The 26,639-nt window shown below is 45.6% G+C and overlaps 2 protein-coding genes across 2 annotated transcripts; both read left to right on the top strand.

Annotated features, from left to right (window-relative positions):
- Nucleotides 1–4,031: 4,031 nt before the first annotated feature.
- LOC125756226 (adult-specific rigid cuticular protein 15.7-like) lies at nt 4,032–7,753 on the top strand. Its single transcript, XM_049412083.1, has 4 exons — nt 4,032–4,110; nt 4,830–4,925; nt 5,300–5,744; nt 7,500–7,753. The coding sequence occupies exons 1-3, from the start codon at nt 4,099–4,101 to the stop codon at nt 5,672–5,674; spliced, it is 483 nt and encodes a 160-aa protein (XP_049268040.1). The 5' UTR covers nt 4,032–4,098; the 3' UTR covers nt 5,675–5,744; nt 7,500–7,753.
- An 8,952-nt stretch (nt 7,754–16,705) lies between these two features.
- On the top strand, nt 16,706–25,736 carry LOC119372954 (adult-specific rigid cuticular protein 15.7-like). The gene is made up of 4 exons (XM_037643169.2): nt 16,706–16,735; nt 22,131–22,229; nt 23,015–23,371; nt 25,546–25,736. The coding sequence occupies exons 1-3, from the start codon at nt 16,724–16,726 to the stop codon at nt 23,333–23,335; spliced, it is 432 nt and encodes a 143-aa protein (XP_037499097.1). The 5' UTR covers nt 16,706–16,723; the 3' UTR covers nt 23,336–23,371; nt 25,546–25,736.
- Nucleotides 25,737–26,639: the final 903 nt, after the last annotated feature.

Raw genomic sequence — 26,639 nt, forward strand, 5'->3', positions numbered from 1 at the left:
CTCCGCACACAAGAAGAGATTCTCAGAGAACTAGTGGCACCCGAAATGATATCACGGTGTTCAACCTGCATCTTATTAACCACTGACATAGAGCCGAGGGGTGGTGGGAGAGGGATTCAAACACCCCCTCCGAAATTTGTCAATTTCGCATGTGTATATATACATGCATACATACAAACATGCACGAATATAAGATGGTCCCCCCCCCCCCCCCCCGTTAACGTCAATTTCGCATGTGTATATATACATGCATACATACAAACATGCACGAATATAAGATGGTCCCCCCCCCCCCCCCGTTAACGTCCATAACATATACATGCAACACATACACATTTTTCTATGTGCATACATATACGTGGTACATTTCATCGCGACACGACTCCTGCCACGGTGGTCAACTGCTTAACCAAAGGTAGCGGGACCGAATCACAGCCGCGGCGACCGCGTTTTTATGGATGCGAAATGCTAGATGCCCATGTGCTTAAATTTAGGTGCATGTTAAAGAACCCCCTGATGTCTAAATTTCCGGAGCCGTCCCTACGGCGTCTTACACAATCATATCGCTGTTTTGAGACGTAAAACCCCAACAGTTATTATTATTTCATCGCAACAGCGGGCGAGTCGTCATACTCCCGCCGTCGTTGTAACTGTGTCACGACCATTCCTTCTACTGTCGTGCGACAGGCCCATCGTTGTCCTCACTGTGCCGCGATTGTCGTGATCCTGCCGTTTTTGTCACGCGATCCCAGTCGTATTGATATCGATGCCATCTTCGTAGCCGGGCTCCTCGAGGAGCTCGGTGCGCTCTTGTGTTGTCTGGGATAGTTGTGAAACTCTTAAATGCTGGCGAAAATGCTTGTTGGTACAACACTGGAGGCCTCGCAACAGGTTGAAGCTGCTAGTTCCGTTGCTGTTGTCGTTGCCGGGTTGTCAGAATTCCCGAAGAAATCTCGGAGGTTCGAATAGATAGATATGCCTTTCTGAGTTGATGCTCGCTGATCCTAGTTTGCTACTACACCCTATACTCCCTCTGCCGTTCTTAACTATGAAATTACGTTCTTATAAATTATGTGTAATGTTATTCACGTATTCTCAGTAGATGACTTGAGCCGCTTTGTCTCTTAATTTTCTAAAAACTATAAGGACGTTTCTTTGTTTACGTCGGTAAATGCGGAAGATTCTGCAAATATATATCCGGCCTCCTTATGAGTGCGGGCCCCATACTTTGAGCGAGCGTGCCACACAGGCACATGTAGCGACATTTCCTTTCATCTTCAACGGGAAACCGCTTTCTCTACACTGTGAACCAGTGAACGCTGCCTGAAATGAGCTCATAAAACACAGAAAGCGTGAAATAAACTAAAAAAAAGACACGTTTATTAAAATTTGTTGTACCTGACCATTTGACCACTCGATGCAGAAAGAATAATACATTTACTATCAAACGACTTCAGTAGTCAAATTGGCATTATAATTCAGCGGTTTGGTCGAACACGAAAGTTCTGCTTTTTTTTTTTTGCTTCTCAAAGACCACAACATTAGGACTCGCCGTAATTTTTATTTCCCACAAGATTTGTCCCTCGTGCGGCGCAGAGGGAAAATAAAGTCGCAACGGACATGGTCTGTCCTACGCATCCATGCGTGCACGAGCACAGCTTTGCCGAGAGAAATCTCGCTCCATTAACCGTGTTTCATTGCCATACAGACAAAATCCCAATCAGTGATCTATTGCTGCTCATAACGAGGGCAGCAGCCGACTGGGTTTTTAAAACGTATTAACCCGTCTGGTGCAGTGATTGCCGCAGGGCGGAAATAAAATAAACGGCCAGGGAGGTAGGTATATGGACAGCGGCTAGACAGGGAGGGCGGGGGGGGGGGGGGGTATTCATGATGGAACGCACAGGAAACGTTCTTTTTCCACAACGTTGTTGGAGTGGAGTGCGCGGTTTTTAACCCCTTCCTGGGTTCAAAGAACACTTTACAGAGGATTGTGCAGCTGTGCGTTTCCCCTCCGCATTTATTGCCGTCCAGCGAACTTTATTTATTTATTTATTTATTTATTTATTTATTTATTTATTTATTTATTTATTTATTTATTTATTTATTTATTTATTCATTTATTTATTTATTTATTTATTCTCTCAGTGCCTGAAGCTGACGTTATAAAGAGGGAATGAACGACTACATGCCACATATCAACACGTGAATGGCAGTTTGTATTGCTTTTGTATTCGACGGGATTTTCGGCGGATCGCAGCTCCCTCGAGTATGAGCATATCAGTGAGGAATCGAAGCGGCAGCATTCAGCTACAATGACTCCGCTTCAAGTGGCCTAGTATTCACATTATTTTAAAATGGCATTGAGCATGCTATTTTTCAAGCGAGCATAAAGGTTTTTGAAGTAATTTAACAACACAAATCGATGAAGGAACTGCGCATGTGATACGCAGTAATTTTCTTTAAATTGTCGCCCTTCCTCTCCTCATTTTCTCTTTGTATGTGTACACACGGGAGGCTAGGATACGTCGGAGCCGGCTGTTCCAAAATCACCAATTCGTTACTCAATAAAGAAACGAAAAACAAATAGAAAGGGAGAGAGAACGGAAAAACGAGAATATTTAAAACCACTACACACAGATGGACGCAAGCGCGCAAAGAAGACACCTGTACGGGCACCAGCACCGAAAGCGCAGTCCAGAACATGCAGGATGGTCACCAATCGCACAGGAGTTCACACAAGTGCTTGTTGGTGTATTGATATAAATACAAGTCTACAATGAGATCACCCCGTTTAAACCGAAACACAACAGTGTTAAGGGGACAAACACTCGGCTACAGACAGCACAAGGGTGCATTCTTGTTTTGAATCCGCAGCGAGTCTTGATCAGAAGATAGAACGCTCTGATCTTTCCTGAATTGTACCTGACGTTTTGCTATCGGTAGCCTGCAGGTCATGTAGCGGCGCACTGTTTCCTCCTAATGATGCGCGAACTGTTTCGGATTGCGTTTTGCGCAAAAAACACAAACACTGCGCTCGTCTCGTGGTTCTTCCCTTCGTGTTCGTGTTTTTTGCGCAAAATGCAATCCGGAATGCAATACCAACTCGCCCAACGCTCAGTTCTTCTAAGCGAACTATTTATGGGAGCTCGATTACGCCAACCTTGTGGGGCGAAATCTTATATAAAAAAAAGCACACTTTTCAATGACATGAATGTATCGACTATTTTGCTACTAGATTTCCTTTACGTAATTTTGCCTCATGCGTTAAAAACTTCGCCTTATGTGTCGTTATTTAATCTGCATCCTTATCTATGTTCTCGCTGGATCGTAATTTCGAAGTGCATGTCATCCTGGTGCCCATCACCTGGTACAGGAAGCACGCACGGTTTCACCGACCAGACGTGCACGGAGCCTGAGCGAAGACAAAGTGCGGTTGACATTGGGACAGATTTGGTACAGTGTTTGAACGCCCTCGCAGCTCTCATTGTCATCCAGAGGGGCAATCACTTTCGCTCCCTTGGAATTTGTTCGCGCTTCGCCGCGAGCAGCGGGTTGCCATTACCGCCTCTTATATAGTATTGTTACTGTCACAGACAATAGCGCGACGCCCAGAGCGATGTGTTCTGCAACCATGGAGGCAGCTATAAGTTTAGAGGGGCGCCGGATCTCAATGAAAACCACACGGCTGCATGTGACAGGGCCACCGTTACTTTCTGATCTTTTTTTATCGAAGGAAAAACTAAAGCGAGCGCTCGACCTGAGAAAAGAGAAGCTGTGGAGAGGGCTCCGATTTCAGAGGGTACGATTCAAATCTGCCACAGCCTACGTGGCCCAAGTCAGCCAAGGCCGCCAGTCAAGTGGCACCTTTTTCTTGTGTGTACCTGACTCGAGCTTCGATTGGGAGTGACGCAGAAAAGGCTGTACGAAGGGCGGCATTCCTCGAGAATGGCACCCGGGCTGACTGGAAACTGGCCCTTTTGGAAACAAGACAACGGGGGCGTTTCTGTAGAACACGCTGCTCGCTTGACTCGGCACTATAAAAGCACGCTCCTCGCTGACAGCCATCATTCCCAACCAACGCTCTCCATTGCGAACATGATCGCTCAGGTAAGCTCGGCACCGCATGGCACCGGCGGCCGACTCGAGCCGGGTCGATCGGCGAACAGGGTGCGCTCACTTTCCGCCACCATCGCCGCCACTGGAAACGGTAGTTGACGGGTCGTTGCGCACTTTGGGATCGCGCTGTGCCGATGCGTGTCGTCGTGACTCACCACCCGGCGCCTCACCGGCAGGTAGTCACGTGGGACACGGCTAAAAGAACGCTCAAAACACTGGCATATAATTATAATAATAATAATAATAATAATAATAATATCTGGGGTTTAACGTCCCAAAACCACGATATGATTATGAGAGACGCCGTAGCGGAGGGCTCCGGAAATTTCGACCACCTGGGGTTCTTTAACGTGCACCTAAATATAAGTACACGGGCCTCAAACATTTTCGCCCCCATCGAAAATGCAGCCGCCGCGGCCGGGATTCGATCCCGCGACCTGCGGGTCAGCAGTCGAGCGCCATAACCACTAGACCACCGTGGCGGGGCTATAATTATTATTCATGTGTGGTAGCGTTACGCCGTATTTGCGGCTTCCTGTGTGCACCTCGCAACTATTCAGTAGCTACGCATTGGACGACTGCAGCTTCGCACACTGCACGATCAAGGACATAGCTTGATGTCACTACAGACCTCAAGACTCTTACATGGCAGCAGCGTTACGCTTTTCTGTGACTTACTTTGGTGTTCCTTTTTTTCTTTTCTTTTACAGTTGACGGTGGCGCTGGCTCTAGCGGCCGTAGCCTCTGCTGGCTACGGTGGACACGGACACCATGGTGGTACTAGTAGGACCTACAGGAAACAAAACGTTTGTTCACTTTTTACTTTATACGCATATGCTACACTACACAAATTTGTTAGTCTTCGCGATGCGTGACCTCCGCAGTAGCATGCGCATTTAAAGTCAAGTACACTATCAAAATATTGTATAGTACAGCCGGACAATTCCACCGTTATTGCTGCAATATACTACATGTCTATGGTTGGACTGACTTTACGTATCATTTCCCTATTCTTAGTTTACCTTGCAGAATGCGAAACAACACAAATTTCTTATTCTGCGCACCAGTTAAGGCAGCAGTATTCTCTCTACGTAGAGCGCAGAAGCATAATAGTAGTGTTAGTATAACGGTATATATCTGTTGACGGCACACACGTGAACCGCGCCGTGTTTGTTCTCAGGATCACGGCCACTACAGTTTCGGCTACGACATTGTCAATGGTTACGGTGCCGTCAACGGCCGCCACGAGACCGGCTCCGCGTACGGCCCCGTGCACGGTTCCTACTACCTGGGCGACATCGATGGCCGCCACCGGCAGGTGCACTACGTGGCCGACAAGCTCGGGTTCCGCGCCGTCGTCAAGACCAACGAGCCCGGCACCAAGAGCAGCTTGCCTGCGGCCGCCCCTTACCACTCAGCGCACGGCAAGACGGTGCCTGCCTACGGACACGGCGGTTACGGAGGATACGGTGGATATGGCCATGGATACGGCGGCTACGGACACGGCGGATACGGTGGCTACGGAGGCTATGGTGGCCACGGCTTCTACGGATAGATCATTATCGTTCCATCAATATTTCAATGTCTTGACGTTGCGGTGAGCTGTCCCGTCCGCGTTCCATGTCGTAAGTATACTGCGTATAGGTGTGCCATGAACTTGTTCAGCAACTCTCTATGAGTTCTTTTTTCTTTACATTTACCATAACACACTGACTAGATGTAGATGGGAAGCACAGCGATAGAAGAGCAGTAAGGCTAACGTCAATTGCCGAATGTTCCGGTTCACTACCCTGAGCTGGACGTGATGAACTTACAGGAATATGAAATGAAGCGTTGATGATTACAGAGGCAAGCAGAATACTTTTAGAAGTGGATCGTGGCACTGAAATTTTCATCTTGTTCTGACTGCATACTTTTGTGCGTGCGGACGCGTCCGTACGCCATGGTTCCTTTCAGTGGGGTCAGGCCGACGTTATTGGTCGGTCTGTAAACGCTAGCAGACTACTTTTGCTTGATAAATGCGCAACTTGTGTCAGTGCGGGATAACGTATATGTAAAGAAATCTTGCATTTCCTCGACAAAACTTCCACAAAATATACGCAAGAAAACAGTGGTCTAGACGAAACAGAATGTCTCAAGTGAAAGCTTAAGTGTGCTTCATGGTACCTCGCAACTGACACTTGGGAATTTAGGAACCTCCGATATATTCGGTCCTCTTTTTCTCGAAAATGTCGTAATCTAAATATGGGGCTCTTTTTCTATGAGTTTGCTTGCCCTACATTAGTGGGAGTTGATTTCACGCACCAGAACATTACACAGCTACCAAGGTCGTTCGTATCGTGCATTTCATATACTCCGTATTTATATTTCTCGAAACAAATCTAAAAATGGGGTGTCTCCTTGTAGAACCTTGTAGAAATGGGGTGTCTCTTCAAATGTAGGTTTTCCACACATAATGCACACGAAGTTTGTTTCATTCTTTGTTTCTTTTTATTTACTTAAGTCAAAGCTCCGTGGAAGCACTTGTACTCCTAAAGCAATGTATTCGGAAGATTAGCACTATATAACAAAACCCTGAAAGAAATATAAAAAAATACTTGCATTCTAGCCCCTCCATCTCAAATATTACTGTACGTAAACCTGTAAGCATCAATGAATATCAATTTTCATGCATTATAGTACGTACAACCGTGGCAATTAATTGTAATAACAACAGCCAGCAGGTAGTTCCCGGTCCCAGCCAACTGGTATCTGCATTCCTGCCAACGGGTGCAAATATCAGTGGTAAATATTTAAGGCGGAAAGTTGGGCTAGTTGGTAACGTGAATAATAGGACATGTTTACTAGCGAAAAAGACGCTAGTAAACATGTCATGTTATTCACGTTACCAACTAGCCCAACTTTCCGCCTTAAATGTTTCACTTGTCAATAGAATGGGCCCTGTTCTTCCACCCTTTTTATGTGTTAATCCTTCTATTACCTACGTCAACCTATTAGCCATTTCTACGTTCAAGGCAAGGCTTTGCACCTTTGCTCTGAACAACTACTTAGTGACCCCTGAAGTACAGGCCTAGCGTTGTCCCGTATTCCTTCTTCTCGTCCTCGTCTTTTTCGCTAGTAAATATTTGTCTCGCACGAACACGTTTCCAACTCTCGATCACAGAATCACTGTTTCGAAACCATTGTATATAGAACATGGCGCCGTCTTCTTAAGTACGCGACTTTAGTAGAACATTACCTTAAGGAAAGATTCCTATAGCGAAATCTCCCCTGCCAGCTCTCGTTTTCTGCGCAGGGCCGTTGTGCAGAAATGTATGCTCTGTAGCCGCATTACGAATCAGCTCATCCAGTCTCAAATCTATGAATTCCTTTTTTTTCAGACCTTCTTCTGTGTTTCCATCTTCCTCCTCCTTTCGTCCCTCGAGCTGCTCTTCAACGAAGCAATGACGTGTAATCTACAAGGTGGAGAAGACCCCGTGTGCTCGCCCATGTCGTAATGTAAACGGACCTTAGAAACATCTTCTCCTGTTTGCTGCTGTTGCCCACTTTGTGTTTCTTGTGATATGGAGGATTTGTAATGTTCCCTGCCTGTGCTTGATGTGTGAAATGTGTAAATACATGTACCATATGGTCACACGTGTACGTGCGCCTCAACTTTCTTAACGTGGCTCGGCAGGCGCCTTGCCCGTATTATTTTCACGCGGCCCTTTACGCAACGTCGCCCCAAACTGGATCGAATGGTGATAATCGGAATGATTGAACCGGTCGGTCAATTAACAGGTAAGAGTTCGCCTTGACCTGATGTAATCAGACATGTGTGCGGACCTCCGGACAGCCAGTTGTGCCCTCGAAAAGCTCGTTGTAGATCAATGTTTCTCGAGGCTTGCCAAACTTGCCGCCAGTTCTGTACCTTGCATTTCGAGCTCAGAGGTGTCGCGCAGTGGCTAACCTTCATTATACAGCTTGGCAGATTGCTCATTTATTTGGCATTAGCTGAGCACTTTAGTATTTTAATACAGCTAATTCTGACAAGCCCCTTGGGCGTGGTATGTATCTTACAAAGTTAGAGCAGGAATGTGGCAAATCATTCATCGGCGAAACAGCTATTAAACTCCCCGTACATGTAGATATGGACTGAAACTCATCAGAAGAGCCTCAAGATACGTGAGTAAAAATGAAATCAAAGACATTTTCGTATGGTAGTTTATAAAAGAAAATGACAACATTAGGCTAAGGTGATTCGTCATTACAAGAGTTGTTTAGATTAGGAGCAATATTGAGACTGCAGCAGAAAAATTGCTGAATTCAATCTAATCCACTTAACCTTTATTTTCAACATGAACATGGAAAGAAAATGGTGTCGTGGACTGTGGACAAAATGCCACGAAACTGGACTTGAAAGCGTCCACTGGCTATCACATTCGACGCAAAGCAATAGAACAGTGCAAAAGGTAACACGAATTACGATTGTTCATACAAATACATCGAACAACAAGCAGAGTACATGCTCTCAAGTTGTGTGTATTATTCGTGCGTAAACAGTATGCGATTATTGTGTACATATATCATAGTCATCACCTGACCCGTGGAGTAGCAAGCCAGGCGATAAACCAGGCTAACATCTCTGGGAATATGATTAAAATCTATCTATCTATCTATCTATCTATCTATCTATCTATCTATCTATCTATCTATCTATCTATCTATCTATCTATCTATCTATCTATCTATCTATCTATCTATCTATCTATCTATCTATCTATCTATCTATCTATCTATCTATCTATCTATCTATCTATCTATCTATCTCCAAATGATTGTGATACATGCACGGTTCAGTGAAAAAAGATTTAAAAAAGAAAAAGAAACGATAGACGAAAATTTAGTTATAACGCAATAAGTGTTGCAGTAGCCGAGCGCAATTTAACAAAACTATGAGATAAACAATTCCCATGACGCGTACAAGATAATCGTAGAAAGATTTGTACCTAGTGTACAGAAAGTGTAAGAAACATAAGGAGAGCAAAATAGGACTAAAATGAGCCATATAAGATATAAGTCATTTATTAAGGCGAAAGCCTTTAATGTCTCGTACTCGCGGCGTCCGTCCATCCGTGCCCTGTAACGGTGCTAGCTGTGGCCTCTCCCCCTCACACTCTCTCAGCGCTCACGTGATGTGACTGAAGCAGCAATCTGTAGCTGCTGCAGCTCAGTTCTATGCCTGAACTTTGCCTGAACTTTGCCCATGCCTTTTTTTTTATTGTTCGAAGTAAAAGAAACCAGTTTATATCTCTTAGGTCAATTATTAAAGGGACCTTTCAATGCCATCTTTTCTGGGGTATGGTGTATCTTTTAGGTTGGCGCATGACAGAGTAAGGAAGGAGGTGTTTTATAATAGTGCAGTAGTACTGGGTTCATTCCAGACGTAGCATGGTGAGCAATGGACCGAGCCCGAAGACTGTGCAAACCGCTGTCGCGTACATCGCACGCATCGCGTGGTATGGTCTTCCGAGTCTTGCTGGTTTTGCGGACATGTAATCGGTATGTTGCAAAACGCTATGCAGAGGGGCATATATATATATATATAATATATATATATATATATATATATATATATATATATATATATATATATATATATATGTGTGTGTGTGTGTGTGTGTGTGTGTGTGTGTGTGTGTGTGTGTGTGTGTGTGTGTGTGGTGTGTGTGTGTGTGTGTGTGTGTGTCAAGTTTAATGACCGCTTTTCGCAATTACACTCGGCCGCAAAAGTTTGGAGAAGTAGTCGCTAGCAATAGGTTCGACTCACTGGCTTCGCCAATCGGTTAACAAACCTTGACGTACTTCCCGTTACAACGTCTCTTTTGTTACGAATATATCACAAAGGAAGTTGTACGGGTTCCGGCAGGGTATCGTTCAAAACCTTCTCGCGCAGGATGATCGAAACTTCACCACAGTGAAAATGTAAACACATCAGCTAACTGCTCTCGTGTAATGCTTTGTAAGCATTAACACGAGAGCAGGTGACAGTGTCATTAATCACATATGTGTCGGCGCGTTTGCTGAGCCTTCCCAGATCGACGAAACGACACGAGCAAATTAAGGCCAAACTAAAGCTGCCCATCAAGATGAGCGCACGCTGTGAACACAGTGGCGTTCGGACACGCTGCTACCGGAGGTGGATCTTAGGCGATCGGCAACGGAACGCACCACTCACTTCCTGGTTAAGGGAAGAGTGGGGAGAGGAGAGGGTGGGGTGGAAATAAACGCAGCGCGGCCGTGTTTGTATAACAACTCTCTGACGCGAAGACCGGCCGCTGGACTGGGGCGGTCGTCTGAAGGCGGCGCTCTGTCAACCGTTGCCAGCAGAACAAAAGCAGCCCTGGCGCCGGCGTTCGCGACTTTTATCGCCGCATTTGTGCGGTCTCGTAGAAGGCGTCCGAAGGGAGACCACAACTCTTGCTTTTCAGAGCGAGTCCTCGGATTTCCGGGACACTCGGCGCGTTTTGCACGTGTGCTTTAAACGACGGCTCCCTCTGGTATAGAAATGCGCGCGAACGAGACCCATAATTCAGAAGGCATTTGCTCTTTGTTTCGCCGTCCGTGCTTCTGAGTGCACACGTAAGCGCCACGGCTCGTCAAGCGGAAAGCGACAAGCAGGCCACTTAGGGCTAATGCCTCTGGGTAGAAAGCCACGCGTTCGAAAGAAAGGCCGCCTTTGCGCCGTGCTCCAAGGAGCGCCCAGAAAACTCTTAAGACGTGTTTCGTTTTTCTTGTTCCTTTTTTTCACCCATAACCGCCAGCTAACAGTTGTCAATATATATATATATATATATATATATATATATATATATATATATATATATATATATATATATATATATATATATATATATATATATATATATATATATATTACTTGGGGATATCACTACCTCTAATGCGCACACCAAGCAAGTCCTCGCGGCTAACTCACGTATTAGCCAAAGCTGATGTTAATCGACTACGGGGTCACATCCAAGCGTCAACTACCATCGCATAAAGGAACATAAATTCTCACCATCTTCAAGGATACCGTCGCATTCTATTCGCAAGAAGAGAGGGAGAAGGAATAATAATAATATCTGGGGTTTAACGTCCCAAAACCATGATATGATTATGAGAGACGCCGCAGTGGAGGGCTCCGGAAATTTCGACCCTCTGGGGTTCTTTGACGTGCACCTAAATCTAAGTACACGGGCCTCAAACATTTTCGCTTGCATCGAAAATGCAGCCGCTGCGCGGCCGGGATTCGATCCCGCGACCTTCGGGTCAGCAGTCGAGTGCCATAACCACTAGACCACCATGGCGGGGCCGAAGGAAGACAACACAACCAATGCTCTCACCTACTTTCAGAACCGGGTAACCCGAGTGGCCGATAGTGCAAGGGCAGTAGAAGCTATGCTCTGCTGGAGCAAGGAGGAACGTGCCTAGGCATCGTATCACGTAACGTTTGACCCAGAAGCATGTGTGAAATAATTTAATTCTAAGTTGGTCGCTTCAGAGCATGCGGGTGTTAAGGCCACCGTATTTGTTGAGTCTCCAGCGAGTATTGCTATAAGTTTGCCAGCGCGAGATGCGGTGTACGTATACCTCGACAAAAACAAATTCCACAATCACCTTTCGCTCCCCCTTCCCCTTTCATCAGCACAGGGTCTGAGAACTGGCTAACCTTCCTGTCTTTCCGTTTTTCTTCTTCTCCTCCTCCACTCCAGCCAGTTCTGTTCCTATATCTCCACTACCGCTTAATATAAAACATGTCAAACATAAAATAACTCATAATTGATGAGATAACCGGAGTCAGCATAACAGATAAAAAACGCATGTATGATTGATTTCTTACATTTCCTTAACTGCTTATCCTCATTAAAATATTTTACGTCTCACTGACCCACATGCGCCCACAGCGCGAGATTTTTCGTGTTTACATGACAAGTAGAACAAATAACCAGGGTCTAGTGATTCATTCCTTCGAACAACTAAACTGCAGCGCAGCAATAATAATTTTACAATCCAGCATGCTGCACCAACACGCCCGTTCTTGAACTCTATAATTTCCCAACTCACTGAAACACTTAGAGAGACCCATGTAATCTTGTAGATAATTGAATGGTGCTCATAGAAAACATTATCGGAACTCCTGTGTCAAGAACCCTGTAAACTCTCTACCAAAACCTCACCCGTAACCGAAAAAAATGTGCTTGCATGCAGCAGCACATGCGTGCTATCAGCAGCGTGCAGAGCATGCAAGCGGAGCATGCAAGGCACACCCGTTTAGTAAGTTTGTAATGCCTTCGAGGAGGTCGTTAATGAGTTCGCTGTTTTACCCTGACGCCCGCCTTCGACTCGCCACGTCGGACCTGTGCCGCCGGCGTGCGCAGACGGAGACGTTAGGAGGATGTGACGCTTCGTTGCACTGCGTTCACTGCACCCGGTCAAGCGCTGTTTGACGACCGTGCGCGTGGCCTCTCTGCCTGCTCCGCCAGCGTGAAATCAGTGGGGGCTTGCTGTTTGCCTAATACACGAACGAAAGTTAGCGTCACAGCAAGACGCGCGAGACATGGCGAGCGCAGCCGCCCTTCCTTACTGGAGCAGTTTAGGTTTTCGTGAGCAGGTTCTGAGAGCAGTGGTTCCAGACACATGCACTCTTCCTATTCCTGTATCTTAACGTGAATACTTCCTGTGCTTTGTCATCTTCCATCCCCTTTCCCTTCGTTCTTCATATACAGTTAAACACCTCAATAACGAAAGCCCTCAAGAACTAAATACTCGCGGCAACGAAGAAATCTGGCGTCCCCGGCGAGCGTCCGCAGAGTTCAATACATTTGGCCCCACTCGCCAGCAAATAGATTTAAAAATCACTACGGCAAAAATGAAAGTTTCAAGTAGCGATCCACAACATTTTTTTCAACCCATGAGATAGTTGGGAAGAGTGTGAAGTCGTCGTACGGAGGGAGGCTTATCCGGCGGATGCCATTTAATGTAGACATGAAGCGACCGACGCATATAGACCTTTTAAGGCCGTAGAAATGCTTGCCGCGGCGTGGACTGTTACTTCGGCAGCCGCCATCCAAAACTGCTTCAAGCACGCCGGTTTTGCGATTTGTCCACACACGCCTCAGCAGCATGCAGCCACTAGCTGAAGCATGTGATGCGCTTTGCCGTGTCGACGCAGCGACACCAGACGCTGTTGAATTGCACGACTCTTTGTGTGCTGACACCGACTTGATTGGGCACGAAGGGTATACAACGACGACTCTCTCATCGAAAGTGTGCGCAAAGAATATGAGCAAAAAAAAAGCAAGAAAGGCAAGTAAGTTCGCGCGAAGTTCTTGATGCTTTCTACATGATTCGCACGTGCCTGGGCGCCTACGAAGACGACGAAGCTATGCAAAGCTTATTAGGCTGCGAGGCTCCAGCCCTTAAGCTGCTTCAAATTTAAATAAATTTTGTTTGTGCGAAGTAATTGGTGTGCGTATTTTTCTATTTTCGCGACAACAAAATTCTCACGAGAACGAACAAAAATCGCTTCCCCGGCGATGTCGTGGGGTTCGACTGTATCTGACCAATGCTGACGTGTCGGTAGAGTATAACATGCATCACCCAGCGTGTGTGGTGATCGAAAGAAAGCCTTTCTCTTGTGGAAGCGCCGAACCGATGTGAAGGCGCAGAACTTTGTGAAGCGATTGACGGTCATGTCAATATGACCGGCTGTTCCCCCAATGTCCCTATAGCCTCGGCAAGAATCCTCCTGTTTAACTATTGAAAAAAAGTCGCGCTGACTGATTAATAGCAAGAAAATAACGTTTCTATATTTACGCAGTAATAATTCACCACAGGTCGCGGCAACTGTCTTTAAACAAGCACGTCGACATCCCGCGAAATTGTTGTTCCACTTTCAAAGGCTTCTTGCTTCTAAATTTCCAGGCGGCTAAAACGATGTTCCGGACCCAGGCGGGAGTTCCGCAATCATCTGAATCAAAAGAAAACCTTTACAAGTGAAAATTTCCGTCTAGTGTATTTCATGAGTTCTCGAATAGATGCACAAAGTGGCAGGAATCCGAGGAGCGTTTCATAACGCGTTATTAAAATCATTATTATTTCTGTTATTAAATGCTCGTATAAACCGGCCCCGGAATGTATCGCCCCTGCTTCTACTACTGTAGGGACTTACGAAATGGTCAACTCGATGTTGAGAGGTCGCACAAGCTATTAGGGCTCAACCTAAGGATAACAGTGCGAAAGAGAGAGAGAGAGAGAGAAGGAATGTAGGAAAGACATGTCACATCACACACACACACACACACACACACACACACACACACACACACACACACACACACACACACACACACACACACACACACACACACACACACACACACACACACACACACACACACACACACACACACACAGTGCCGAGTTTCACAGGCGGTCGCTCAATAGGGTTCTTTTCAAGTACCGCAGGAGGGCTCGTGTGGCTTTCTGGGCTGATATGCTACGCGACCAGGCTGCAAAAGTAACTGAGTATAACGCTTTCGTATAGATGTAGCATTCGCGTTCCTTTTTACAACAGATGCGAGAAATAGACGAGATAATACGAGCCTTGTTTTAAAACAGCAAAAATCATAGCGAACGGCAAGTTTCATTATATCACTAAGCACGCAGGTTCTTTTGAGCACTGCGGGGAAAAAGATAACCTTACGCGCTCGCGTTATAGACTTTTCCATATTCCAACGTCCGGTCTCCTTTTCCTTCCCTTCTTCCTTCCAACGTCTGGTAGATACCACTTATTAAGGCGGCATTCTTCAGCAAAATCAATGTCAAGGCCGTTTATTTTGCAAGAGACACTGATTTTCATAAACTATTGCGTATGTTAAACAGCAGCCATTTTACGCGCGCCAAGCTGTAGATATCTCAGAGCCGGATTCCCTTCGCTGAAAAATTACATCTCGTTTGAAGTAAGGAACAACAAAAGAGGCGTAAACAACATGTAACCTTCAACTCCTACGCACTGTAAACAAAGCCTGGGCAGCAGCACATAACCGGGTCATGGTACACACGCAAACAATGGGACTGTATACAATGGAACCGGGGGCGCTCCCTGCTATGTTATTTGGTGGCCGTGCTGGCTAACCTCTCAGAGGAAGGACTTATAAACTCATTACATCTTCAAAACATTGCAGCACATTCCGCCAGGTAGACTATGAACGTTAACGTATCATAGTTTATTTTAGTGCGAAACATTCTGTCGTGCATACTAGACACTTTTCGGTAGGTAGGATTTTGTTTACCATCATTTAAGTCCCGCCGTGGTATCTTTGCAGGTAAAGTGTCGCGCTGGTAAGCTTGAGGACGCGGGTTCTATTTCCGGACACGGCGGCCGCGGCGCATTTCGATGAGGGCTAAATGCAAGAACACCCATGTACCTAGATTTAAGTCCTCTTTATTAAAGAACCCCAGGTAGTTAACTCTAGTTCCTCGCTACGGCTTGTCTAATAATCATATCATGGTTTTGGCACACAAAACACCAACAATGCATTATAAAGCATTCTTCCTTTGGGAGCCTCTTTTATATAACACGGCCGTGTTAGCTCAGAAAATAGAAGAATGTATAGTTAATTCAGGGCGATTATCGCTCAAAGTTCTCTGTAAATCATTCTTCATTCATTTCTTTCCTAAATGTTGTGCTGACCTCAACATCAAAGTGGTTTCCATTTAACAGCATCCGAAACATGGACAATCCCTCATAGTGGGGATGCGCCACCAATATTGTAAAACGAAATTGAATTATTCTTGCACACACGGCCAAATCTTCAAAGAGGGTATATCCCACTGTATCTAACAAATGTCTACATCCGCAAATAACGTCTCAGGACGGGCAGCGCGCATTCTGATGTAGAAATCACATCCAATAATTTGTGCCAATGAACGAATGATTTCATAAATAAAGGGTTCGTTCAGTGGGTACAATGCTGCATAACGCTTTTGTTGAGAGCCTGGACTTAGTTTTGTGTGCCTTACCTCCCAAAAAATAATTTTTTCTCTCTCTCTTTCTCTCTAAAAAGTCGCCATCATTTTCTTATATCTTTTCCTCGCCTCAACCTCACCTCCTCTTCTCGTGTCGCCGTGCTCATATGCCAACTGAAACTAACTCTGCCGGTACACTATGTGCCGCATGCACTACGAGGACTAAGTGGCCGACTAAGTGGTCAATGGATTTCTCACGAACTGGGAGACAGTGCAATCTCCAGCGGACTACAAATGGAGCAAATCCAGAAACACGTGGTCAGAAATGCCCACACAAGTTATCTCGACGTTTTCAGCGAAAGTCTTTTTTGGAAGTGAACATTCGCTGACGTCACACCAGAGCTCCGGTGGTGCAGCGAGGTTCGTAGTAGCGACTCGGCCACTCTTCCGAAATCAGCAACTGACAAACGAGAATTCGTAACGATTCAATGGCTTTTGGAAAGGGGGAGCAACAGTTGGCTGGGACAGCTATAAAAGCCGGACAGCGGACCGTGCCAATTCATCCGCACCAGCCACTGTGGACATTGCAAGCATGGTCAGTCAGGTGAGAGAACGAGCACTGCCGCGCAGTCAGGCGCGCTTTTGCCCGCCCGCCTTCCGCAACGACGCAGCCACTTCCGCCGCCCGCACGTATAAGCGCGTAAGGCACCGCCGAGATACCTGGCTCGCACTGCATTTGAAGGCAGGAATTTTCCTCGGTGTCGCACAGTTACCAAACAATACCACTCTTTCCCGGCGACTCCAGTACAGAGCGCGAAAGACGACATCCTGGAATGGGCTTCTGTTTTTGTGAGTCACTTCAGGACGTGCCGACAGGTTTTCTTTCCTTCGACCAAGTGCAAAGCTTGTCAAGGATCGGCCTACGTTGACGAGCTCTGCACTTTTATGTCCCGTATGTGGATGATGTCGTTGTGCATCCCAGCTGGAATACCCGTAGATGACAAAGCGCGCCTGACCGTGAAGTCGCTTTGTAACAAATTTATTTTCGGTTTTCTGTAATCGTTAAGGTTTTTCTTTTGTCATAATATCCCTGCCAACGTCCGTCCCAATATGATGGATTGATCAAAGTGGAACCATAACATAGGTCTATCTTGTGCGGCAAGGTCTGTTCCAACGCGCATCCAGAACCCCCGTCAGCTGTCATATCACTTTAAGCTCAACTGCGTAGGCGGAGGCATGTATAGAATGCCTGTGCCGCGAAGCCCTCGACGAATGAACCTCCTGGACGCGTTAACTTACTAGAACTTGAAGGCGTGTAAGTAGGGTCGCAACCTTATTCAGTGAAATCGTATGGCGGCCATGGCACCCAGCAAGACAGTGGTGGGAAGTAGAGAGAAAACGGAGTCAGTCGATGTTTTATTCGGCGATAAGAGGGGGGCGGGGGGGGGGGGGGAAGAAGCTGGGCGGGGAACATAACGCGTAAAGTCGGTAACAGATGGTTAACCCGTTAAGAGGTTGTGGAACTATCAGTGTTACATTATATGTGTAACAGACATGAGCGCCGTATCAAGAACGGTAGGGAATTGGGTAAGGCCAAGTAATTATAAAATTTTCCAGGCATAAGATGAGACCAGATGGTGTAAGGGAGGGTTTCGTTCTGCACTGGAAATAGATGATGACGCAGCAGTTGAGATTACGACGCAGAGAGAGCCGGTCATTTTTCCAGTTGATGTGAATGTACCTGGTTAATGCCACCACCCTCTCTAAGTCAGCTCTCAGTACCAGCTCTATATCAGCCCGATGGACCACTTATTTCAGAAAAGTATGTTTGATTCGATCACTTATTCCTGGAGACATCCGTAAAATTAGTACAATGTGCAATGTACTGTGATATTCTTTTTCCGTTGCACTGATAGTTCTCGGTCGATATAGTATATGGTACTCTATAAAATCCTCTACTAAGGCAACAGAACTACTGGAAATTAGCATTGCGATGAGCTAATATGGGCCACAAACATTTGACGACAATTTTCTCAAACAAGTTATTGCGTGCTTACCTACGTAGGGTTTACCGAGTTCTATCTTGCGCATTCAAAGAACCCAGATCGAGAAGTAGCTTATCTGCAACACACCTTCTAGAGTTTTTACAAGCGGTGGTGGCTGCTCAATTTAGTGATAATGCTACCAAATTACGAAGGTGGAAATATGTACACGAACGTTTCCACTTCAATAAGCAAAAGTTGAAGAGACGTATTTCCGAATGAGCTCCAGCGCAAAATGAACACCCCGACGCCACGAGGAAGGTACATCGAAAATTAGTTTAATATGATAACCGCTATAGGTCTCGTTTGTGGGCATACGCGCAGTTTTCTTTTCTGGCTCTTTCCCGACTGTTTAGTGGTTACACTGCAGACCTATATTCGTTGACTCGTCAGTCATTCTTTATTTGAACCCCGTACTGTGTCTGGATTTTCTTCTGGTAATATCGCAGTGCAAGTATGCTGCGGTCGAGCTTATGGGGGCAACTGAAACAGCGCAAGGACGCTGCACTGTCACTGTAAATATGGAAACCACTATAGAGTTGTGCAGTAATGCCTTTTCCAGCATCTGATGGTCATCGCAATACAATAGCGTAACTCACCGGCAGCACTTTAAATAGGATATATATATATATATATATATATATATATATATATATATATATATTATGGGCGAGTTCCAAGAAACTTCCGGTGGGAACACCGAGCAGGTACCTCCGTCAAATAAGACGCGCACAACATGCACTCAGCAGTAACTTTTGACGTAGCCAACTCACACTCGTTAGAACTCGGCCGATCTTTTCAAATATAGCTTTTTTTAAATGCTCCCCATTGAGTTAGCCTGGTGAACTGCGGTGAAGTCTAACAGAAGGTAGAAGTGTTAATGTCCAGTATTTCAGAACATGCACATCATTAACGCAAGTGGCGCTCTTCAGCGTAACAGAACGATCCATGTGGCCATCATGCGCGTATGTTTTAGACATGTGGACATTATATGTTATTATATAGATCTGAATGTTGCATCACTGTTACTTGTATTCAGAGTTGCAGCGTGCACTTCTTCAGTGAATACCAGTTGCTGTGCTGCACTTGCGGTAAAATTGCACCTATAAGCAATGCTTGCAGTCGACTTAAATCCCACACACAGAGAGACATAAGGAAACCCCAAAACTGGACGGAACGCTCGCTTAGTCCACGTCTTTCCTTTCCATCTGTCTCAACCATACGAAGCAAACAGGTAATGTAATGATGCGAAGGAAGGTGCAGCGGGTGTTCTTTGTAGGGCTTATTGAAGTGTAGTAATTATCAGGTAAAGGGAAAAGTAATTAAAGGGGATGAAAATATAATTCTCTAGCTGTGGGAACCGAACCCACAACCTTCGCATTACGCGTGCGATGTTCCATCAACTCTACGTGCGGTGGCGGTTGCTCTCCCGCGCAATTTATTGGTTAGTAGCCATGGCGGCGAGTGGCCCTCGCCGCCATGGCTACGAGGGCCACTCGTAGCCATGGCGGCGAATGCGGAACATTCTTCTTGGCATATGACGTCACGTGACACGTTATCTTTCACCAGCTGTCAAGTAACCAATATGTCATTCCAGGCTACCTAAATTAAGGCATCAAACCAGCCGGGTTGAGATCCTCGCTATGAACTGAACCAGAAAAGGGGAATGGATCGAGGTCGGTAGAGCATCGCAGGTATGATGAGAAAGTTGTTGGTCCGATTCCTGCAGGCAGCAAGTTGTTTTTTCGTCCACTTTATTTAATTTTCTTTTGACCTTATAATTACTAGGCTACAAATCAAACGCTACAAATAACACTCCTTATGCTCTTTATAGCCTCGCTATATGCTTGCTTCGTATGGTTTTATCCAACAAAAAACGGGCCCATTGATCCATTCACTTTATTTCGTTCACTTCCAGGCCGTATTATCGCCTTGAAAACTAGCGGTGCCGTTCCACATGCACACTTCGCATGCACACTTCGTGCGACGGAGATGGCCGGCTCGTTTCATCTCTGCTTCAGCCGAGTTCATCCCCAGAACTTGCGCGCTTTAACTAGCGCGTAGAACATACGATGCGCGGGGCGATGTTATCGATTTGAACTTTATGCGGAACATGACGGTGACGGTGACGGCGAAAACGCGCCGAGGGTGTCCACATATATTATTGCTATCGCAATAAAAGGGATTTTTAGAAAGATCGGTCCTGGGGGTGTACGGTCGTACTTTAAATTGATTCCCGCATTGATTCCCGTTCGCTGAAGTGAATGAAAAAGTTAAGTCTAAGATTACGTCTTCAACCTTTTGAAGACTGTCACTTAAGGGTACCTCTTCATGTCTCGAGAACTTTCAGATCCATCATGCTTGCCCAGAACGAATCTCGCTGCAATTGACTGAATACGCTGAAGTGCATCAATATGTATTATGTGAATCGACATTTTTCCATGTGACCACTTATTCGTGTCTAGGTCTGTGTTATTTGTTTTTTTCCCATTTTCTTTCCTCTTTCTTTCCCCGCTATCTCCCTTTGCCCTGTTTCCCCTTTCCCAAATGTGCAGGCAGGCGTTGTGCCCCTTTAGGTGGCAGTTGTCAGCTTGTTCCCTCCCTATTTCCTCTGTGTCTTCGTGTTTTCCATGTATTCAAACCAAATAAATAAATAAATAAATAAATAAATAAATAAATAAATAAATAAATAAATAAATAAATAATAATCCTATGCAGGACAGGTATATTCAATATAGGTCTGATATAGGCATGGAATGCAGTCTGTTTCCCTTGTTAGTCACATGCTTAAGGTTTCGTCGTAAAAAGCCAAGGACATTTCCTGCCCTCATAACAACACCTAATATGTTCATACCGCCCCAAATTCCGAACACGTAACGCCGAAATACATGTATTTGCCTTTCCTAATATCTTGGTTGTTTAAAACGTACTGATTCGTGAACCTATTTACCACTTTAGTAAAGCTGACGTGAACACACTGCCTTTTAGTACTATATCATTATTTTTACACCATGCCCCCACGTGGAAATGTTCCTGAAACTGGGCGGAAGCCGTTTGATCGGTCAGGTCAGTATACAAAATACTATAATCAGCAAATATCCTAATGTTATCCCTGATTACATCCGCAATATAATTTATAAACACAAGAAAGAAAAGTGGGCTCTGGGGTAACCATGAAGTGACAGAAACTAAACATGAACGGAATCACCTAAAACCACTTTCTGTTTACTTGATGTCAGGTAGTCCGTAATCTATCTGCAAATGGCTTTGTAAGTGTTTAAATTCTTCATATTTTCCACCAGAAGTGAATGGGATACCTTATCAAGCGCCTTTTGAAAATCCAAAAACAAACAATGAATATGTCCCTCTGTTGTTCAAAGCCGATGCTATATCCTGATAGAATTCAAATAATTGGGCTTTGTATGCAAACCCTTTTCGAAATCGGCGTTGTCTAGAATTAAAAAATCCAACTTACGTCACGTGATTCATTACGACGGAATTTAGGACATGCTCAAGTAGTTTGCAACAAATCGGTGTCAGGGAAATGGGCCTGTAATTGGGCACTTGTAATTTAGAGCAACCTTTAAACACAGGCACAACGTTAACAACCTTTCAGTATTTATTTGTTTTGCTACTTCCTACATACACACTCCGCTGCATTTCTTGCGAATTATTCGGCAGTGGCAGCGCAGATGACGGCGGAATTATTACTACAGCGCATTCAGTGAATGCTCTAGCAATCCGCTTTGTTATAGCGCTGGATAAAGAATGCTATGAAACTCCATCAGCCCGCTGTGATTTGCTAAACGTAGTATGCTTAGCGTCGTGCAAAGAAAGTGTTTAATTCAGTGCTCTACAAACTCAGAACGAGCTCTTTGCCCAGAAAGATAACTTGCACAAGCAAATTTTAACTTATTCTTGCGTCCACAACTTTACGTTGGGGCACTGTAATTTCAGCTAACCACGACAATTCTGTTGGCCTTGGTGGCTGTTGCTCTTGGAGGCCATCACGGAGGCCATCACGGAGGCCACAGTAAACAGTACAGGAAACAAGATGTAAGTAAGCGCTCGTAAGTTCCTTTTAATGCGTAACATTTTAGTTCTGAAAGCACACACACACACACACACACACACACACACACACACACACACACACACACACACACACACACACACACACACACACACACACACACACACACACACACACACACACACACACACACACACGCGCGCGCGCGCGCACACACACACACACGCACGCACGCACGCACGCACGCACACGCACACACACACACACACACACACACGCACACACACACACAAAGAAATATTCCCTATAAGACGACCGCATAAAACATGCAGTCTCGTCCGTAGAAGAAAATAAATTCTGTATGAGCCGCATGTGTGCGCGCGTTCACTCATGCACGTATTTATACTAGTGTTTTCATACACTCAGTTCGACTTTCCCTTGAACTCTGCCTCTTGGCATGATTTCCCCTCTCATGTAAGCATTACTAGAAAACCGCAAAAAGATATGAAAAGAAGCATAACACGAAACATGAACGTCTCCCTCCGGTCGTACCATTCAGCGCTTTACTTGCAATATTTCGCGCCTACAAGGCCGACTTTCTACTCTTCGCGTGTAAACAGCTTATCCTCCGCAAGACAAAGCTATTCTCATTCTCTCGACCAGGAAAACATTTGTGATACCATATACGCAAACATTTTACGCGTAACTTGCTGTACCATATCCGCTGTTTTTTGTTTCTCTCTCTTTTTTTTTTTACTTTGGATTGAAATTCTGTATTCAGGGATACTTACGTTAAGAGAGTGTGCAGGACTACGGACATTACAAGTTCGGCTACGACATCGTCGACGGCCACGGCTCCATCAACGGCCGCCATGAGACAGGCTCCGCGTACGGCCCCGTGCACGGTTCCTACTACCTGGGAATCATCGACGGCCGGCACCGGCAGGTGCACTACGTGGCCGACAAGTGGGGCTTCCGCGCCATGGTCAAGACCAATGAGCACGGCACCAAAACGAGTCTACCGGCCGCCGCACCCTACCACTCGGCCAACGGAAAGCACGTCCCCGCGTACGGCATCGGCGGTGGGCATGGACATTATCATCACCATGGACACGGATACCACGGCTAAGACTTTACCCACGCAACAGCCACTATGAATGCTAACGTACGTGCCAGGTTGTGCTGACGTCCACGTCATGGCAATTTCCTCGTTATGTACTCGCATTTCTACGAGCCTGGAGGGAAAACAAACGGCCCGCGCGATCATGCACCTTATCCTATGACGGCCCCCTATGCAGTCTAATTAAACCGGATCCATTTATAATTCCCTTCGTTACAGGCAGGTACGACTTGAGGGAGCAAAATCAATAAGGCTATATCATATTTTGATCATATAATCGGCTTAGGATCGTGACGTCAACTTCTTTTCCTTAAGGAAGAGTGACGTGCCGACGCACGGGCACTATATGAGTGCGTAGCATACTTTAAAAGGATGCCACTGCATATGTCCACAGTTCTAACTAACATGATCATCAATCCTTTTAACACATCAATGTTATCCTAAAATAGTATCATCAGTGAGCACTCGATCGTCTAAGAGATGCTGTGCTTTATACCATGGTTGAAAATATTATCCTCAGGCGTCGAGAGCGTTTGTGTAACGCCGACCACATTAGTTCCAACCCTGGGCGTTCTCAGGTGAGTGATCAACTGTGCAAGACACACCCTTTCGACGTAAGTACCGTTCTTGTGGGCAACACCTCCGTCTCACGTGCTCCAGCGCAGGTATGGGGGGCGTGGGGGGAGCGAGGGTCTGCAGAGGATAACTGCGGCAACCGACCGTTCTCGTTACACTCACTATTAGCTCCTGTGCAGCGCCCGCGTCACAGAATGATAAGGAATCGCATGCTCATACGGTATGGTAAATAGACCGCGCACGGGTTGCGAGCAGAGCACTTCATTATTCTAGTACGCGATGACAGTTCTAAAACTGGAAGACATACTTTTGGAGAACGTCGCTGGCTGCTTTATCGAGTAGGGCAAATCTGTGACAAAAAGAAAAGAACGACGGTGTACCCGTTTCGTTGATGTAGAGTCTGGTTTTGACGACAGCGTGCCCATAGTGGTCCGAGTTTAGCCTATAAATATAGCATACCAAAAACCACAAGCACTGTCATGTTGTCTCAGAGGTGGAGTGAGGACCGGCAGCACAGCAGCGGATCAGCAAATTGCCAGCATACGAAGAGAGATGCCTTATTTTTAGCAGCGGCAAGTTTGTTTTGTTTTGAAGTTTATGCACGAAAAAATACACTCTAAATAAAGATTTTCATAAAATGTTTGCTTAACTCGGGAGTTTATTTTCCTTAATGCGTAAAATTTGCTCGGACATGCCTTTTTCTTAATGCCACGGGCGGTTATAGGAAAATTTAAATCTTTAAATCAAAGCATGTGCAACATTGTGCATCATCTGCGACCAGCGTGACGAACTGCGGGGGCGCGAAGAAACTACGTCACAGCCACTTCTTATCTTAGTCACCTTCAAATAACTTGACCAGCGCAGGAAAAGACACCCACCAGAAATAAGCCCACACGAACATTCATTTCTGCCATGCGCACTGTTTGCGCTGTAGTCAATTTCGTGTGACGTGCCTCTTTGAGCTGTTTCGTAATTGTGTCATGTCCGAAGAAAACCTTCCGAATCAAAAATAAATTCTGCCATCCAGTGAACATAAAGTAGATATTCGTGCAGTTCTCACGCGAGCTTCCTTAGAGTATTTCACTGTTAAGCTAAATCATAACGAGGACGGACGCCAAAGCGTTCAAACGCATAACACTTAAAAATCAACATTATAAGACTGATCTTGTATATAACGTATAGTAGTAAGACAACCATTGCTAGTAACTGTGGATGTTTGAGCAACTTCACGATGCACAAACACAGGCTTATTTCAACGTTTCGGCAGGGAACCTATCACGAACAATTAAAAAAAATTACACATCGCAAAAACGCAACTATACCTAATCTCAAGCATTTCACTTTTGTGAGAGAACTCAATAAGGTAATCTCACAAGGGACGGTGTTTCGAGCAGGGTTGTGTTTTACTCGCAATGCTTTTCGCTCTTAACAATAATATGTCACTTATTGACGCATTCCATGTTCGTATCGAGCGTTGCATTATAGAGTTCCTTATAGCGATTGGCCGACGCCAAACCTTACGTAGCCTTCGTGCGCGCTATGAATGTTCTGAACCGAATTTCTGGCTGGTGGTTCCTGTGCACTGCGAATTCCCAGTCAGTGTTCCCCGCGAAAAGTCGTCACTCACGGGCCGATTGATGCAGGTCGAAAAGGAACCGACCAGCGACTCCACTCCTGCCTGTGAACCTCGTACGTGCTGCGTGTTCCTCGTGGCTCCCAGAGAGCACGACGTCTGCGTCTTCTGTCCATCCTTGCTCAGTCCGTGCTTCATGTGGGTGCTTGCCGTATATTATACATGTACATAAATAAATTATTTCCTGCTACCGCAACGAAATCGTCGCCCGCTATTGGTCCTTTACTGCTACTAGCTCGCATGCACTACAGCCCACACATCCTGCAGGCCACCCTGGCAATTCGCACAAGAGCGTCTTGCTGAAAATTTATTATAATGAGCCTTTAGAGCACCGTGAACTGGGCTAGTTGGTGGTAATACGTTTTGCTACAGCGCGACAGAGAAGAAGACTGAGGCGGAGGCACACAAACGGTGGTACACAGCCCTGACTATAGAATGAATTTTTATTAAGGAAACAAGTTCTTATGCGAAAGGCCAAACTTTCGCGCCTGTGACTCCATGACTTTGGGCGAGCGGCAACAAGATTCCCTCACTGGGTTTCTTGCCCTTTCTTTTCGTACTTGCCTATTTTAGGTTCTCGCTTATGCCCGTCGAGATTACAGTGCGCAGGTGCGAAAGATTGGCCTTTTATGTAGGCGCTTAAATCCTGAATGAAAATTCAGTTCATAGTCAGTGCGGTCACTGCTGTGCCCCGTCGTTTGTGTGCCTTCGCCTTAGCCTTCGTCTTCGTCGCGTTGAAGCAAAATTAGTAATGAGCACGATAAAATATTAAAACACATGAAACTTGCGTACACGCGTACAGACACCACCACACCCTTTATATATATATATATATATATATATATCAGGGGCGTAGCTAGGGGGGGGGGGGCTTATGGGGCTTCAGCCCCCCCCGAAATTTTTCGTGCTCTCATACACCACCAACCAGCGGCGTCACCCGGGTGGTGGGATTTATTGGGCTTCAGCCTGATTATCATTTATATAATTATTTATCTTTTTATGACCCTCAAAATGTTAGCAAAAGCAAGTTTGATATCGGGCTCTACACAGATGGCTCAAAAGTGGATGATGACACAAAACATCAACTGCTAGCTTCTCCTTGGA

Source organism: Rhipicephalus sanguineus, chromosome 1 (assembly GCF_013339695.2).
Source record: "Rhipicephalus sanguineus isolate Rsan-2018 chromosome 1, BIME_Rsan_1.4, whole genome shotgun sequence".
Taxonomy (NCBI): Eukaryota; Metazoa; Arthropoda; class Arachnida; order Ixodida; family Ixodidae; genus Rhipicephalus; species Rhipicephalus sanguineus.

Bases quoted from the DNA above. Each gene is read 5' to 3' on its own strand.
- LOC125756226 (XM_049412083.1), top strand. The intron at 4,926-5,299 runs GTTTGTTCACTT...GTTTGTTCTCAG, and splicing joins GGACCTACAGGAAACAAAAC to GATCACGGCCACTACAGTTT.
- LOC119372954 (XM_037643169.2), top strand. The intron at 22,230-23,014 runs GTAAGTAAGCGC...GAGAGTGTGCAG, and splicing joins AACAGTACAGGAAACAAGAT to GACTACGGACATTACAAGTT.